Source organism: Anas acuta, chromosome 12 (genome assembly GCF_963932015.1).
Source record: "Anas acuta chromosome 12, bAnaAcu1.1, whole genome shotgun sequence".
NCBI lineage: Eukaryota > Metazoa > Chordata > Aves > Anseriformes > Anatidae > Anas > Anas acuta.
This window is the reverse complement of record NC_088990.1, coordinates 20,679,819-20,695,593: the sequence shown is the minus strand read 5'-3', so window position 1 is coordinate 20,695,593 and position 15,775 is coordinate 20,679,819. Positions and strand designations below refer to the sequence as shown.

At 38.3% G+C, this 15,775-nt stretch overlaps 1 protein-coding gene and 1 long non-coding RNA gene across 6 annotated transcripts in view; one reads left to right on the top strand and one right to left on the bottom strand.

Moving 5' to 3' along the window:
- The window catches only part of FBN1 (fibrillin 1), a 159,886-nt gene that overhangs the window by 76,451 nt on the left and 67,660 nt on the right, over nt 1-15,775 (bottom strand). For 4 of the 5 annotated variants that reach the window (XM_068695254.1, XM_068695257.1, XM_068695255.1 and 1 more), the window contains 6 exons: nt 14,739-14,897; nt 11,255-11,413; nt 9,809-9,949; nt 8,878-8,997; nt 4,930-5,055; nt 2,652-2,774 (listed from right to left, as the gene is read on the bottom strand). In XM_068695254.1, the coding sequence (XP_068551355.1) occupies nt 2,652-2,774; nt 4,930-5,055; nt 8,878-8,997; nt 9,809-9,949; nt 11,255-11,413; nt 14,739-14,897 (828 nt within the window). Of the gene's footprint in view, nt 1-2,651; nt 2,775-4,929; nt 5,056-8,877; nt 8,998-9,808; nt 9,950-11,254; nt 11,414-11,785; nt 13,472-14,738; nt 14,898-15,775 lie in introns of those variants that run through there. The other variant, XM_068695258.1, reaches the window with a different exon arrangement.
- LOC137862845 (uncharacterized) lies at nt 4,661-13,116 on the top strand. Its single transcript, XR_011100549.1, has 3 exons — nt 4,661-4,794; nt 10,192-10,354; nt 12,995-13,116. It is a non-coding gene; the product is annotated as an uncharacterized lncRNA (long non-coding RNA).

Genomic DNA, 15,775 nt, shown 5'->3' with positions numbered 1-15,775 from the left:
ACATTTCCAAATTCAGCTTACAGTGCATCAAATGAGATGTTTGTACGAGTAACATGTTTCACACTGCAATTCTTGTATTCTTTTGTTGATCTCCTGAAGAATTTGGCAAAAATACTTGTCAATTCCATATCAAAATTGCTCAGGCAGGTAGCCAACTTGTTGCAGAAACGTCAGTTTGTGCATACACATGTTCCCAAAATGCGTGAGCACTAACTGCATGTTTAAGCTTGTGTAAGATCTTAATGCATTCACTTCACAAACAAATTCAGGATACACAGTGTGAAAGATGAGGGTTTCAGAACCTAAATGTTCTGTAAGACAGGAATTATTTACTCTACACATGTGGTATATACAGAGAGGACTCTACAGGGAGTAACACTAAAATGTAAAAGGAAAAAACATTATTAAGGATCAATTTTAAACTTTTATTAATGTGACTAGAGACATTTACCACAGAGTTGTGCTCATTCTAGCCACTACTTTCTCCTGGGACTTTCATGATGCTTTGGGTGAGTGGAAGAAGGAGACACATATGGGAATTTGGGAATATGTGCACTTTGGGTGTCAATGTCTCAAAATCTGGTTTGATTTTCACCCAATAGCAATTTCATACTTAATGATTGTTTGCATGCTCGTTCATAGAGAACAAGGCTTACTGTAAGTGTTGAAAAGCAGTGGGAGAAATCCTTTATTTTACTATAACATCTGTTCCAACTTCCAGTAGAAATCAGTTGAGTTGCCTGCAATTTTGGATAATTTTCAAATATTCTCCCTTTGAAGCACAGAAGTAACATTTCTCTAGGGCCAGAAACCCCTTTTTGGCTGTATCCATAGTCCTGTTTGGCCAGGAGGCATGTAAGAGAGGCTATGAAGTCAAGTATCCCAAGTTTGATTTTGAAAGAGTTGAAGCAATTTATGTACCAGTTTCTTGGATGGCATTTCAGTGAACAGACTGATGTAAAAAAAATTAAATAAAATAAAATAAAACTAACCAACAAACAAACACAACCTATCAACAACAACAAAAGGCCATACCAAAAGGTGATAAAGGCACAAAACAAGTTTTTCGGCTGAGTTTTCATGAGTTAGTCACATCCCTGCTAACAACACAGAGAGCAGCCAGTGAGTGGTCTTTGGGAACAAGACTGTCTGATGTGCCAAGGCCTGATAGGCATTGAACTCTTCCCTGCCAAGTCTGAGGCCAAGTCTCATTGCCTTCCCACACACAGATCAGCTTGAAAATAAGCCTTGGCAAAGTGCAGACATACACCCACTATTTGGAAAACAGGTAAGAATGTAAATACAGCTGATTGCTGTTAAGTGTGTGAAAGTTGCTGCCAATGCAGACAGTAGCTTGTAAACTAATTGGACACATGTACAGATCCATGCATTTGTTTGTCTGAGAAATTAAAGGACAACTTATTTTCCCAATCAAAACTATGAAGCAAGAATGGGGTCTCCTCTTGCTATAATATATGAATCCCCTGCCTGAAAGCTGGGTAGCCGTGGCTTGCACATTTAGTGCAAAAGGTAACAAATGCAAGAGAATTTCTGGATGTTTTACCAATAAATCATTGTCCTAGTTTGGATCCAAAGTCTAAGTCTAGGTACCATGCAGCTCAGATCTAAGACCCATACAGTGTTCAAGAAGCAAAAGGATCCAGAGAAATTCACCTTTAATGTCAGTAACTCTCAAAAACAAATTAATTCAAACATTTAATTTTGTAACTGGTCCACAAGATGCTGATGTATAATGCACTGTTCTTTTTTTGGTTTTGTTTTTTGTTTGTTTGTTTTTTTAATTTACTGAAGCGTAAATACTTTAGTTACCTCGATTCCTAGAGCTGAAAGATTTTAAATTTTTCAAAAGAAAAATCCTATGTAACTTGGCACAGCATTTGCTTATTCCTTATTTCAGCTTCTGTAAGTAAGTTGGCACAGCACTTGTTTGTTCCTTATTTCAACTTCTGGTTTGCGCCTATAAAACGCACTGAAACACAAAGATTTATACACACAAAACTTGCAGTTCCTGATGGGACAGAACAGGAACTCCAATGACATAACTAGCAACAAGAAGACTGCAGTGTCTCCCATGGCAGCTTTTACTGAGCTAGTGCAGCAAACACAAAAGACAATCTCGCTGTGGTGCTCATGTCTGCATCTCGGTCACAAGGGGTACTGCACGCTCCTTGGAAATACTGTATTGACTGGAGACACCCAGTCAGGAATGGGAGACAGACCCCAGGAAGGCAGTGAGCCAGGGTGTTTGGGTGGTCAAAGGCAGAAAACTTGAAAACACCAAGCACAAGAAGTGCTGGAGCCAAACTGCAGAAGACCTCATAGGCAAAAAAAAAAAAAAAAAAAAAAAAAAAAAAAAAAAAAAAAGAGTTAAAAGAGTTGAACTAGGTCAGATCACACAGTTGTTGATCAAAAAATATTTCCCACTTGTTGGTCAGGGCTGCTGCTCAGCAGTTTGAAGAAGACTGAGTGCTGTCTTCCACAATAACAAATCATTCTAGCTAATTAAAAAAGCATATCTGATGAGAACTCTGCCCCGTGTTTCTTGTCGCCAAGGATCACTGTAAGGAAATTGAAGCTACAAGAGTAATATAACTCTCATGCTTTGGGAATCCATTACTTATAGTGCTTACCTCTGCAATAACGTCCATCAGATGCTAACTGGAACCCTGGTTTACAAATGCATTTAAAACTGCCGTCCTCATTGATGCACATCCCATTCAGGCACATATTTCTTATGCTGCATTCATCCATATCTGAAAATGCACATAACAGATGTAATCCTTATACTGTTTACGTAAAAGAACTCCTACTAATTATATCCAAAAGGTAAACCTTAATTTCCTTCTTGGTTGTCAGGAGTACATGATAAATGGGAACATACAGTGGGACACAGTGCACTGCCCTCGGTTATTCATGAAAGCAGTAACTCCAGTTTTTCATGAATAGTTAACATACAAAGGTATGCATACAAAAGAAGTAAAGAGAATGACAAAATAGATGAGAGACTGGACAGTTTAAGAACTGCCTGTTGGTAAAAACCTTTAAAAGATTTTTTAGAAAAAAAGGGGGTGGGGTGGGATGCAATTGAAGAGAGCCTGCAAACTTGATGAAAACGGAAGCTAGGTTAGAAGCAGATTGCATTTGGAATGGCAAACGTATTTTTATATTACTAAGAACACCTGAATGGGCAGGAGTGGATACCTGTGTTAGAAGTAAAAACTTCTGTAACCTCTGTTTGATGAGTTTAAGATTTCCAGTGTGGGAGACTTCCCACCACTGCATTCAAGCATGCAGGAGCACATTGAACTCTGCTGCATTTTCATCATCAATTTCCATTTAAAATAAAACTCGCACCTTCCTGGATTTGGCATGACAGGTCACATAGTAGAGGTACTTACTAGCTTCATGCTGGTATTATTCACTCTCTGACCTAATGGCATAGAATAAGAATTCAAATAAGAACAGCATATACTGCTATTCTGAACCCTGCACAGTCAGTCAGTCTCTCTCTCATGCAAAGACAAGAAATTTCTGTGCTTGATTTGAGTAATATATTATGTGCTCTTAGTCTTTACTTCATGCTGGTGCAAATGAGATAAATTTTGGACATCGCATACAAGAAAATCAGTATTACTTAGCAATTTCATATAAAGGACTATACACAGTTACATTGAGGGATGGCACACGGTCTTTACCGGTAAGTGTGTGCGTACGTATTCCTAAGAACAAAACTCAATGCATTACAATGCCAGAGATGAAACTGTTTCATAAGCGGATGCAACAGACATTCTGGCAACATGTGCAATGGAATTAAAAATATTTTACCAGACTACCGATGTCCTGGTTCTTATTACTATTAGCACATGGTATTTGGTGGGAAAGGAAGAAATCAGAATCAAGTGTTTGTTTTTTTTTCCAAAATATATTCATTTTCAAGTACCTTTAGTCGATACAGATCCATAATTAGATATTTAAAAACTAACTTATAGTGCTAAACTGTGTCTAAAAAAAGAGTCAGGTAAAACAGTCTTAAAATGTCTGTCTCTACCAAGGATTAACAGAATCACTACAAGCACATAAAATCACTGGATCATAATGACATTACAATATATTCGGAATCGTGCTATTTTCCTTAATATTGCAGCTGTCTTGGACAGAAATTACACTTCTAGACATGGTGTGTTTTCTTTTTACTTACAGGCTAAGTCAGACAAAAATAATTTATGATTAAAAAAGAAAAAAAAATCATGTATCTATCCCAACCAGGAATTTTGGCATTAAGTCTTTGAGCTGAATCACTGAGATAATATTCTGCCAAAAATGTTTCTAAGAACAGTGCTTGAAATTCCTTTAATGTATGAATAGATCATTGGGAACCCTCCCAAGGACCTTGAGAAGCATGATAAAGAACATTTTCCCCCTCCCCCCCAACTTTGCTAAAGGTCTGGGAGGTAGGAACACATCAATTATGTTTACAAATTTTTCTTAAAAACAGACTTTATGGGTCAGCCCAGATTGCATCTGCATAAAACACACTGCTAGTCACACAGTTAGATCCCATAAAGTATGCTGTTAAACATACAGTAAAATTAGGCAGCATGTGACTTGTACTCCATTTTAAAATGTACCACTCCCATCAAAGAAACTGCATTTTGCCATAGTGGTATGTGCTATTTCTCCTGCTGGACAGACATCCTGTTGAGGTTTGCCAAGCCAAGGCTCCAGAACTGGCTGCAAAAGACAGTTTACTTGCCCTCCCAGATACAGCAAAAGGTATATAGAAATTTGATTCCTTGCTCCTTTCCTTTCCCTCTCACCAAAGGTCCTTTTCTTTTTTATTGATGTGAATAACCTCTTTCAACTGTATATTATTGCAACTAATATGGAGTAACTTCAGAAAAGTCTTACCTTCACAGTTTTTCCCATCAGCTGCCACTTGAAATCCAGCATTGCACACACAGTGAAAACTGCCATCTGTATTTATGCATCGTCCATTATTGCAGATACGACCATTCTGTAAACATTCATCAATGTCTGAAAGCCAAACAAAAAGAAAAATAATGTTTTAGGACTTTTTTATACTCAAGAGGATTTTTTCCCATTTTCCTTCCCCCAAGATTTTTAACCCTACATGGAAACAATATTCACCTGAGAAATAATTTAATTTGATTTCCACAACCAAATGCTACAGGTATGGAAAATGTTCTGTCAGCTTGAAATTTTAAGTTGCTGTGAAAGAATTTCAGTGAACATTACCCAGCAGCTTGCTCAAACAAGAGTCAGACCCATTTAACTGTTGTTGTTTGGTTTTGTTTGTCTGTTTTGTTTGTTTGTTTTTCCATTTTCAATCATCATTAAAATGCTTTTACTGAAATTTAACTTAAGAATAGCTAACTACCGAAGGAAAGACAGGGGAAGTTTGTTTTTTGATGCTGCTTTGTAAAGTAAGAGGAGAGTTTGAGACTTTTCCACCTCAGAAGGTATTTTTCATGCTTTATATTTGAAACATCAGCTCCTCATTTCCCTCTCTCTTCAGGAGGTGCTTGGCAAGTGCTTTGGAGGACCTGAACAGTGATATCACACAAGGCTGGCAGCTCTCCCTTGCCTCCAAACGAGGGGAGAGGAGATGCTGAGACAGACTGTCTAGACATTTTTCAGATTGCTCAGTGTTCTCCATCAAGGCCTGGACCATCTCCCAGAGATTCCTGCACACAGGGGACTCTGTTCACAGAGATTTCAACCAGCCTATGCAAATGCATCTATAGTACAATCACATCATCTTCCCAAATATTCTGGAGGTGCCCTTCCCCAAGCCCTCTCCACAGAAGGACATTGCTGTGCTTGAAGAAGGAACAGAGGACAAGGAGTCCTCCTGAACAGTGCCCCTGCTCTCTAGACAGGTATCTGAGGGGAAACTTATGTCTCTTGAAATTGTGATCCTAGATTTGCCTTCCCAGCAGCATGGTACTTCTAGGAAGCTAATAAGAAAGCCCTTAAAATACCTGTTTTGCCAGCATGCAACCAGGCCAGCAGAGGCAAGAGCTGCTTAAGTGGCAGTGGCAGCTAGCATCCCTCTTGACAACCAGCAAAAGCGTACAGGCTTGATAAACCTCTTCGCAATTGATAAACAAGCATCATTGATCAGTAATGCAGAAAGCGAGTTTTCTCTGTGCTCAGTCCCTTTTCCCCACTTTTGTGGCACTCAGTTGTACCTGAGCCTGACTTTAGTTACTCTGCCAGCTTTCTTCTTCGGGGTAGGCTGAATGCTAAATCAAGATTTTTCTGGCCTTTTAGTTTTTAGAGTTTGTTAGGATCTCTACCTTCATGGATCTGATAAGGTAACAGTTTTACATTGAAAGAGAGTAGGTAGTAGGTATGGGTTAGACAGTAAGAAAAATTTCTTTACTGTGAGGGTAATGAAGCACTGGAGCAGGTTGCCCAGAGAAGCTGCGGATGCCCCATTCCCTGCAAGTGTTCAAGGCCAGTTTTGGATGGAGCTTTGGGTGCCCTGGTCTGGTGGGAGGTGTCCCTGCCCATGGCAGGGGAATTGGAACTAGATCACAGAATCACAGAATTTCTAGGTTGGAAGAGACCTCAAGATCATCGAGTCCAACCTCTAACCTAACACTAACAGTCCCCACTAAACCATATCCCTAAGCTCTACATGATTTTAAAGGATGATTTTAAAGGTCCCTTCTGATCCAAACCTTTCTATGTTTCCATCTAAATCATGGTACAGGAAATTAACACAGAATTTTGGTGTTCTTTACATTCAGAAAGCTGACTGGAGACCCATCACTTGTTTCTGTTACCTTTAGAATTTTCAAGTTGCGAAATATCATTACGGATTTTTCTTTTTCCTCAGGGAAACTTCTAAAACTCAAAGTTCCCCTCTCACTGAAATGCCTGAAATTGCTGCCACCTCTGTGTGAGGTATGATCTCTTCCTTTTGAAAATATCAGGTAGATTATAAAAAGCACTTAACTATTAAAGCGTTGATTCCTGAAAATTCATAGTTAATCACCATAAAATTTCATTTTTATGGAGGTCCATTTTACATCTACTCTTCTGCAATTGAAAAGCATTTTTCATTTTGATCATTAATCATAGCTCTAGTAACCTTATTTATCTAAGTTCCCAATTAACATATTAATTTAGTGAAACTCCTACTAAAATTAAAAGGAATGCTATTAGCATTTATATTAGTAGCTTGTGTTACGGACAGCAATGTTTAATCAGACACCTATCAAACTTATCATGCAGAAAACCTTCCATGGAACCTCAGAGCAAGGAATAGATAAACATCTGGTCATTAAAGAGGTTTCATTTTTCAAGAACGGATGTAAGGAATACATTTGCAAAAGTGTATCGCCACAGACACATTTGTATATGCAAAAAATAGAACAATTTACAAAGTAGTCACACAAAGTAATTCTACAGTAAATGCTGATTTTGGCAGGCTCCAGTGCTATATGCATATTTTGTCAAATGTACCCCACTAGCCCTTTTCTTTTCCCTAGACTGGTCCTAAAAATTCCTTCAGAAAACAAAGATTCTGCATATCTTAGCACTTCATGAACTGTCTGTCAAGCAAGTACAGTTCCCATAGACTGCAAAGGAACTGCTAAGTGACCACACGTTAATGCCATTAAGCTACTGGGCTTCTGACAACCATGTGTTTGTGTAATGAATCAGTCATATTAAAAGCGTGTGACAAAAATGACTCATGAGTGAATTCATCACCACTGAGACTCCACTTCAGCACTCCTTCACCACTAGTCAGCTGAACTATGAAGATGCTTCCACAACTTGGCTGTTTGGCAGCAACTAAGTCAAATATTCCCAGCAACATGCAGCAGAGGTGCTGGCTCTGCATGTCCTCCTGGATTGGAATAAGCTTCTGTACCACAAATACCTTTCAGATTCACAAAGGAAAAAATAAATAAAAATCACACATTAATATAGATAGCTTTCTTCTGGCTCTTTAAGAAACTCTGCTTCACGATGACTGCATGTTCAGGGAATCCTTCTTTTACTCCAGAAAGCAAAATATTATAACAAGCTAGGACTTCGGGCATTCAAATTTATCCTACTCCATTTAGATGCCTCCTTTCTTGTGGAATATCAAAGTAGTCATTAATTCTTCTGCCCAAAGTCTCTCATTATGACTTAATCATAAAGGACTGCATCCACCTGTGTTGTCTAATTACCACCTCAGGGCAGTTTGGAAGTCACAGAGCCTTGACAGAGGGCTGAAAACTGAGGAGCTACACCTTCCCCACTTCTGAAGACAGGGTGAAGACCATCAGGACTTTTGTTGCCCTTGTTCTTCAAAAACACAAATGGGGATTCTACAGCTTCCCCACCTAGCCTTTTGTGTGCTCTGTCACTTCTTCACACCTTAGTGAGCTGAAATTTATGCTGATTTCTTCCTCTGTCAGTGCTTATTTTATCTCCTACCTGTGTTAGTCTTTTAGCAGTAGGTAAAGTGCTGTTTCAAATAAGGTATGTTTATTTGTCCTTGAGATCCTTGAGATGGAGCAAAAGAAGAAACGACTGAACACTTTTTTGTTGTTGTTGTTGTTGTTTTGTTTTTATTTTTTAAAAAAGTCTTCCAATTCAAAGCCACAAATGGTGCCAACATACTTTCAGCACAGGACAAAATGTCTGTTTTCATAACCCTGTCTGAGGAAGGCAGGTTAATCATTTTGGAAGAGCTCTTTTTACTGCTGTATTTATTTTCTTTTAGATTTTTTTTTATATCATACATAACAAGTGTTAAATGTTGCTTAAAAACTGTTTTCCCTCCTGGTATGTATACAATAAAACAGATATGTCTGTAAAACTGTGATTTACCTCGGCACTCTGTTCTCGTTGGTGTGCTCTGATATCCTATACGACACTGGCATATGTAGGATCCCTGGGTGTTCACACAGTCTCCACTGATACATGGATTCTTCTCACATTCATCAACATCTGCAAGACACAGACAGTATATTTTTATTAAGACATTGGTTGAAAGACATTCAGGTCCATAGGGTTATTTTACTGTTTTGTAGTTGGAGAAACAGTGTGCTGCAATCTAAAATGAGAGGGGATACCACTGAATTCCCACTAACAGGATCCCATGTTCTAAGCTAAGCAGGACCTGGGAAACTGGAGTACTCAAGACAAGATATTGTGGTAGAGGTCTTGATCCCACATGTCTGTATTCCCAGCACCACAGGACGGATTTTGACAGAAGCAAAATCTTGTAAGACAGCTAATCCTTGCTCCTTTCATCTAACTCCAGCTGAGTTCCAAAATCAAAGGCCTCAAGAGTCCAACAAGGTACTCCTGATCAGCTGAAAGAGGACTTGTTAATTTTACTGAGTTTAAGATCATGGCTGCTTTTATTTTTTTTTATTTTATTTTATTTATTTGTTTACAATAATTCTTTTGCATACTCAAAGAGATCGTAACTTTTTAAAGATGTCATTTTAAATCACTAAGAAACAAATTACAATCACAGATTAATAAGAAATCCTTAATTTGGTATAATTTTGTGACAAGTTACAAGATTTGTTATATGCTGTCTTAAGGACAAAACTGCTGTAAAAGTAACTCTGCTGTTGAAAGAAGTTTTGCTGTCTTTTTAAATATGAAGTTATTTCGGTGTGTTGTTGTTGTTTGTTTGTTTGGCAGGGGGTTATTTTATATAAGAACTCGAAGTTATTACATTGTCTAGAAAAGAAAAAAAGTTTAATAAAATTCCCTTCTGTGATTTACAGCAAAAAAAATCACATACCAATGCATTCCCCTCTAACATCCAATTGGAATCCTTTGTTGCACTCGCAGCGGTAGCTCCCAGGAGTGGGAATACAGCGCCCATTAAGGCAGAGATGTCGGAACAACTGGCAATAGTCAGTGAAGTTCACCGGCAAGATCACTGAAAAAAGTTGGAAAAATATTTTAATAGCTCATCATAATCATTTTTGGTAATCTGCAACTTGGACAGCATTTTCCGTTAAAAATAAACATTTACCTTCCATCACAACATGAATTACATAGTACAATCAGCACTGGAAGAGAGAAGACAGCACTTTGTCTCTAAGAGATCTGTCTGAAACCCGCTAACAACCACTGCCTTTTTCATTGTGGCAAATCTGATACAGTTTTCCTCTTTTGCAGGACAAAAATGGCCTAAAACTGCTTGGACCCAGGGGAAAAGCAGGTGTGTGGAATTGCAGGGACTCTGTCAAAGGCCAGCTGTAACAAGGAGAAGGAAGACTGGTTCAGTTATCTTCATTTTCAAACACAGCACAGCAACAGAGAGCAGGAATAACCTTGGAAGGTGCCTATACGGACTTTGGCAGACAGACATGAGCGGGTTCTATCCATGCTCCCAGCTGACCAGAAGCTGTGCAGCTACATCAGTGCAGTGTCAGGCCTGAGTTAGTATACTTTGCCTCTTAGGCTTATTACCTCAGATTGGAGCTGAACCAAGACTAAATAGTTTCAGCTGGTGTAAGTGCAAAGGGAGCCTGCCTGCATCTGCACAGAGCATGGGTCAAACGAACTTGTGTTTACTTGCAAAAGAAAATGTGGTTAGGCCAAGTGATTTTAGGTGGTACATGCCTACTGCAAACTATCTGGGTACTCAGTAAATTCCCTGAGAAAGGGCAGAATAAGGAATATGTCATTATTCAGCTCTGGCTTCTATGTTGTTCTAGTGAAACCGTACCTATCTCATGTGTATCACTGGAACAGTTCTTTCTTTACATTGGGTCCGCCTCAGTGCCCACCAGACTAGTATTTTTACCTGTATATCACCTGGCCAAGTGAGAGTGAGGAACACAACCTGAAAGAAGCTGCTTTCTCATAGACAAACTCTTTAAAGTAACTATCACAACTTAGTTCAAAAGCTATTCATGTTGCATGATGTTGTCATACAGCAAAGCTCACAATAGCCTTAAAATGACAGTAATGTAACTATTATAATACATACATCTCAGTACAGACAGTAAAGATACGATGTTGGAATCCTATAGAAAGGAGGAAGACACTAACAATGAGGTACACTTGCTGTAAGATACATGTTAACCAGGCTACAATTACAAGGATATCTAGAAACTATATGGCCACATAAAATATGTGATAACAGTTGAAGAGAACAAACTGCTCCTCAGAAATGCATGTTTGTATATAAACTAAATGCAAATGGTATAGGAAAAAGTCAATACTTCCTTCTTACCATGAGGTGGTGGAGCCCGAGATGGATAGACAATTTCTGGCTGTTGAGGGACCAGAGGAGGATAAACAACAGGTGGAGGCATGACTTCAGGACGACCCGGAGGAATGTCAGGTCTTGCTGGCAGCAGAGCGGCTACTGTGCACAATTTGCGATACTCATCTAAAATGTGAAAAACACGGCTGCTGTTTTAGACTCTTGTAGCTTTTCCATTTAATCCAACTCCCCCCTTTTCACAGCATGTCAGATTAGTAATACCAAACTCTAAATAATTTGGAAACTCTGAGCCTATAATTTTCTTCATAACAACAAGCTTTGTTCTGTGAATCACGTCATTAATCCAAAGAAGGGTATTAATGCTGCTTGTCAAAAGACTGCTCGTACAAAGCTAACATAACTGACTTTCTGGATATGAAATTGAACGGTCAAACTGGGACCTGATCTTAATTTCATCTTAATCTGATTTCAATCATCAAATCTTTGATGAACTCAGTGAAAAATTTACCAAAAGAAGGACTTTTGGACTTGATCCCAAGTTAATTTAACACAAAACCTCCCATAAAGCTATAAGAATACTGGACTGGTAAAAAACAAGCAAGCAAACAAACAACAGTTTCTACTGTACTTCTTAAAAGTTAATCCCCTAAAACAAAGAAATATAAACATAAACCATGAGGCAAAAGCAATTAGAGAATGAATACACTAGTGCTATTTCATTGTGAAAACAAAGTTTGCCCTTAAAGCAGAAATCAAATGAGGTGCAATCTAAGGAATGTAGTCAAAGAGAAACTGAGTCAGATCCACACCAAATTCATCCTTCCCTTAAGGGGAAAATGATTTGTTTTGCTGTAAACGCTATCTATACTGAGCGTTACACATTCTTCTATTGTTTATCTTTATTAGTGGCATCTGCCCTACTGACTCACTTTTCCTTGTGCCCCCAGCCCTTTTGTCCTTGGGAAGTGTGGGTTTGGAAGATGTGATGCAAAAAATGCGCACAATTAAAGACCACATTTCCAGCTGACCTGATTCTTGCCGACAATTCATGTGTACACAAATAATTATTTGTGCAGCCATTATATTTGAACTTCAAAATTGTACCGTTTATGGCAGAACTGGAGGGAGGAATTATATAATGAAAACAAAATGCTAATGATGCATGAATTTCTGAACCAATATAAAAAAATGAGAACTGAAAAACAAATCCAGTGTTAGAAGATCTAGGTTGAGTATTTCAGCCTTCAACACTTTCATCCTGCTTTTATTTTCACTTGTAAAATATGTTAGAAATTCTTCCTGAATCACGGAGGTTTTGTTAAATAAATACGGTAGCACCAAATTCTGCTTTTCCTGATTGTGTTTGTGTTTTGTCTTTGTGTTTATTTTCATATTATTAGGTGATCAGTTTGTTTCATACATCACTGCATTCCCCTCTACTGTTTCTTAGTGTGACTTAATCTTTAAATCGTTCATAAGATTGTATTGTATTTTGCTTGTTTTGTTCTAGTTTTCTATTTTGCCTATTCATAAGTAAGCTGAATCCATTCTCAGTCAGTGATCTGTGATAAAACAGACACAGAGACATTCAGAAGGAAGTGTCCACTTAAGTACGTTCACAAACAACAGCGTGCAATTTCTTTCTAACAACAGTAGTTTTAATAGTCAATTTTCTAATCATCCATTTTCTACAACCTAGTGATTAGTTTCTGTGAAAGGAAATACTTTATTTCTTTTTCACTCCAGATTGGTAATGCTCAAGTACCCAAAGGCAATTGACCAAGAGCTGAGAATTTCCACGCAAAAAGAAGTCACAGCATTGGGGCTGCCCACGAATACAATCAGCACACACGAGCGAATGGTTTAGGTGAGAATTGAACACACACGTGGCTGGGTGCCTGACACACCACTTTTGAATTATTTGCAGTGTCAATGCGAAGTGTCACTCCATATAAACAATTATTGCTGTGTTATGCAAAGAAATACAGTGCAAGCCTTTTTTATTGCAACTTTAATCTCCATGTATAATTTCCAGCAATAAACAGCCTATTTTATAGTACCATCTGGTCTGCTGCCCACATTGAAAATGCAGCTACTTGGTTACATTATGCAACCAGTACTCCACTTCATATCGCTGTGTGCTTCCATTTCAGAATTAGAGAGACTTTGGGCCATTGGTACTCTTCGCTGATAGCTCTAAATTCTGCATCTTGCTTTCTCAGGCTATATTGAGGAATAAATGAACATGATTAAATAATGACAGCAATACCTTGCACACAGGTAAGGCTTTTCAAATATTTCAAAGCACCTTTGAAAAGAGAAAGTTCAGTCTCAATCTATATCCCAAGTTAGAAGAAAAAAGTGGAATATAGCCATGATCTGGGAGACCTTGTATGGCTTTTTGCATCAGGAAGTCTGAGTTCTAGCTCTTTTTCCACCATATGTCTCAGTCTGTGGCCTGTGCCAAATTACTTCACTTTTCCACCCAGCTTATTCAGCAGTTAGATATGAATAATTAGAAAGTATGTAAAGAAAACAGGGACTGCGTTAAGATTGAGAGTTGTCTCGTCCTCTTCCAATTTCAGGTGATCATCGATAGATTATACTATGTTCTTAGCATTATTCTAGTCAATCTTGGATATTTAAGATGTTTAAATATTATTAACGAGATAGTGACAGAACCAGGAAGATACCTCCCACAGTTTTGATCTTATCTTTCTGCTTCAGTATTACAGTTTCAGTCAAAGGGTTAAAAACAAGAATAATAAGCACTCCCATATGTATTCTTTGACAATTTCTTCAGAGTTATACTGCAGTAGTGTTATGACCCCAAACCCTGCACCTCCCTTGAGCTCCTCCTAGCAATCCTTAAGCTTCTTGTGTTCTTCATTTCTAAAGTATTTCATTAAGTCTCCACTCCTGAACAAACTCAAAACATCTTTCCTCTACCCCCTCACACTTAGTTTCACAATCTGCTCACCATCTTCTGTAAATTCCAGATTCATGTTAACTGGGGATCTCAATAAGCAGTGAGGCACTAAAGCACAACACGTTTTGATGGCAGACAGAAACCATGTTCTGTGTCAAATTCCAGAATGGCACCTCGAACAGCTAGACATACGAGAAAGAAAACCAGTTTTCCAATGAGAATGAAATTGCAGATGAATCTATTAGAAAGCTCTGGACTAACTTGAGCCTAAAGAGGATGTTGAAAACAACACCTCAGTCAGGTAGGGTCAGAATATCCAGGCTACAAAACATCAACTAGCTACTGATAAAATCCTCTGATAATGTTTGCATGCCCTAGCCTATTGGCATTCCTGCCATAGGAGACCACGCTTTGAGCAGCGGGGCTGGATAAAACAATCTCTCAATGTGTCTTCTAGCCTCAACTGTTGTGTGTGATCCTGTGACAAAAATATTACTGATGAAAGAAAATGGCTGCCTAATTCAATGTTCAATCACACTCAGAATACAGGTGGATTCATACCAGTGGATCTGATCGGACACATTTCAGGAGCACCAGCTGCACCAGAAGACCAGCATCGGCCACTGTCACAGCAACACTGCATTTTGGACAAAGGCTGGGGGAGCTGATTGCTGCAGCGCCCATTCGTCAGGGAAGAGAAGCAGTATCCAGGACGCACATCTACCAAGAGAAAAAAATGGATACATAATCATCAGTTCAATGATGAATGTGACTTTAACAAAAAAGACATGTCCCATTTTTCTTCTTTGATTACATGATCAATGATATAGCATTTTCAACATTAAAAAGGAAAAAGAAAACCAAAGGCAGAAACCCGCAAAAATCTGGATAAAATTTGGTCTACGTGGGATTCAACACAGGTGAAATACCTCCTGTGTGAAAGCCAAAGTGAAATGTGGTAGCAATGAATTAGAGGAGGAAAAACAGAATGGAAATGGGTATTCAGTATACAAAATATGCAGGGCCTCCAATGAAAAATTCCAGTGTCAACTCTATAGTTAGTACTATATAGAGATAGATAGATAGTACTAGATCAGTTGAGTTTAAGCTTTATTTCAAAGCCACTGATACATAGCAAAAATTCACAGCATTGCAGATCTCTTTAAAAGAGTAATTTATATTTCATTTGTCACGCCTTCCCCAGCTGAAGTAGGTAGTGATTTGACAAGATATAGGCTTGCAGGCAAAAGAGAGCAGCACAGCTTTAACTAGTACTGTCACATTGTTTAGGGAAACATACTGTCTTCTTATCTGAAAAGGGTAAGCACGTGCTGTACAATGAACATCCCATACCCAGATTTCGTACACTCAGCTCTAACAACATTGTACAGAAGATACCCTACCTTAGAAATGGGAAATAAAATGTATATGGGAGCAAAAAATTAAAATAAAATAAAGTAATCTTGTGATAAATACAAAGCTCTGAGCAATTGTTTCACAATACATCATACCACGTCAAATTCAATAAAAACTGTAGAGTGATTTGATGCTGCATGATAAACCAGATCAAGTTTGTTTTTAAAATGCAAACATTTGCT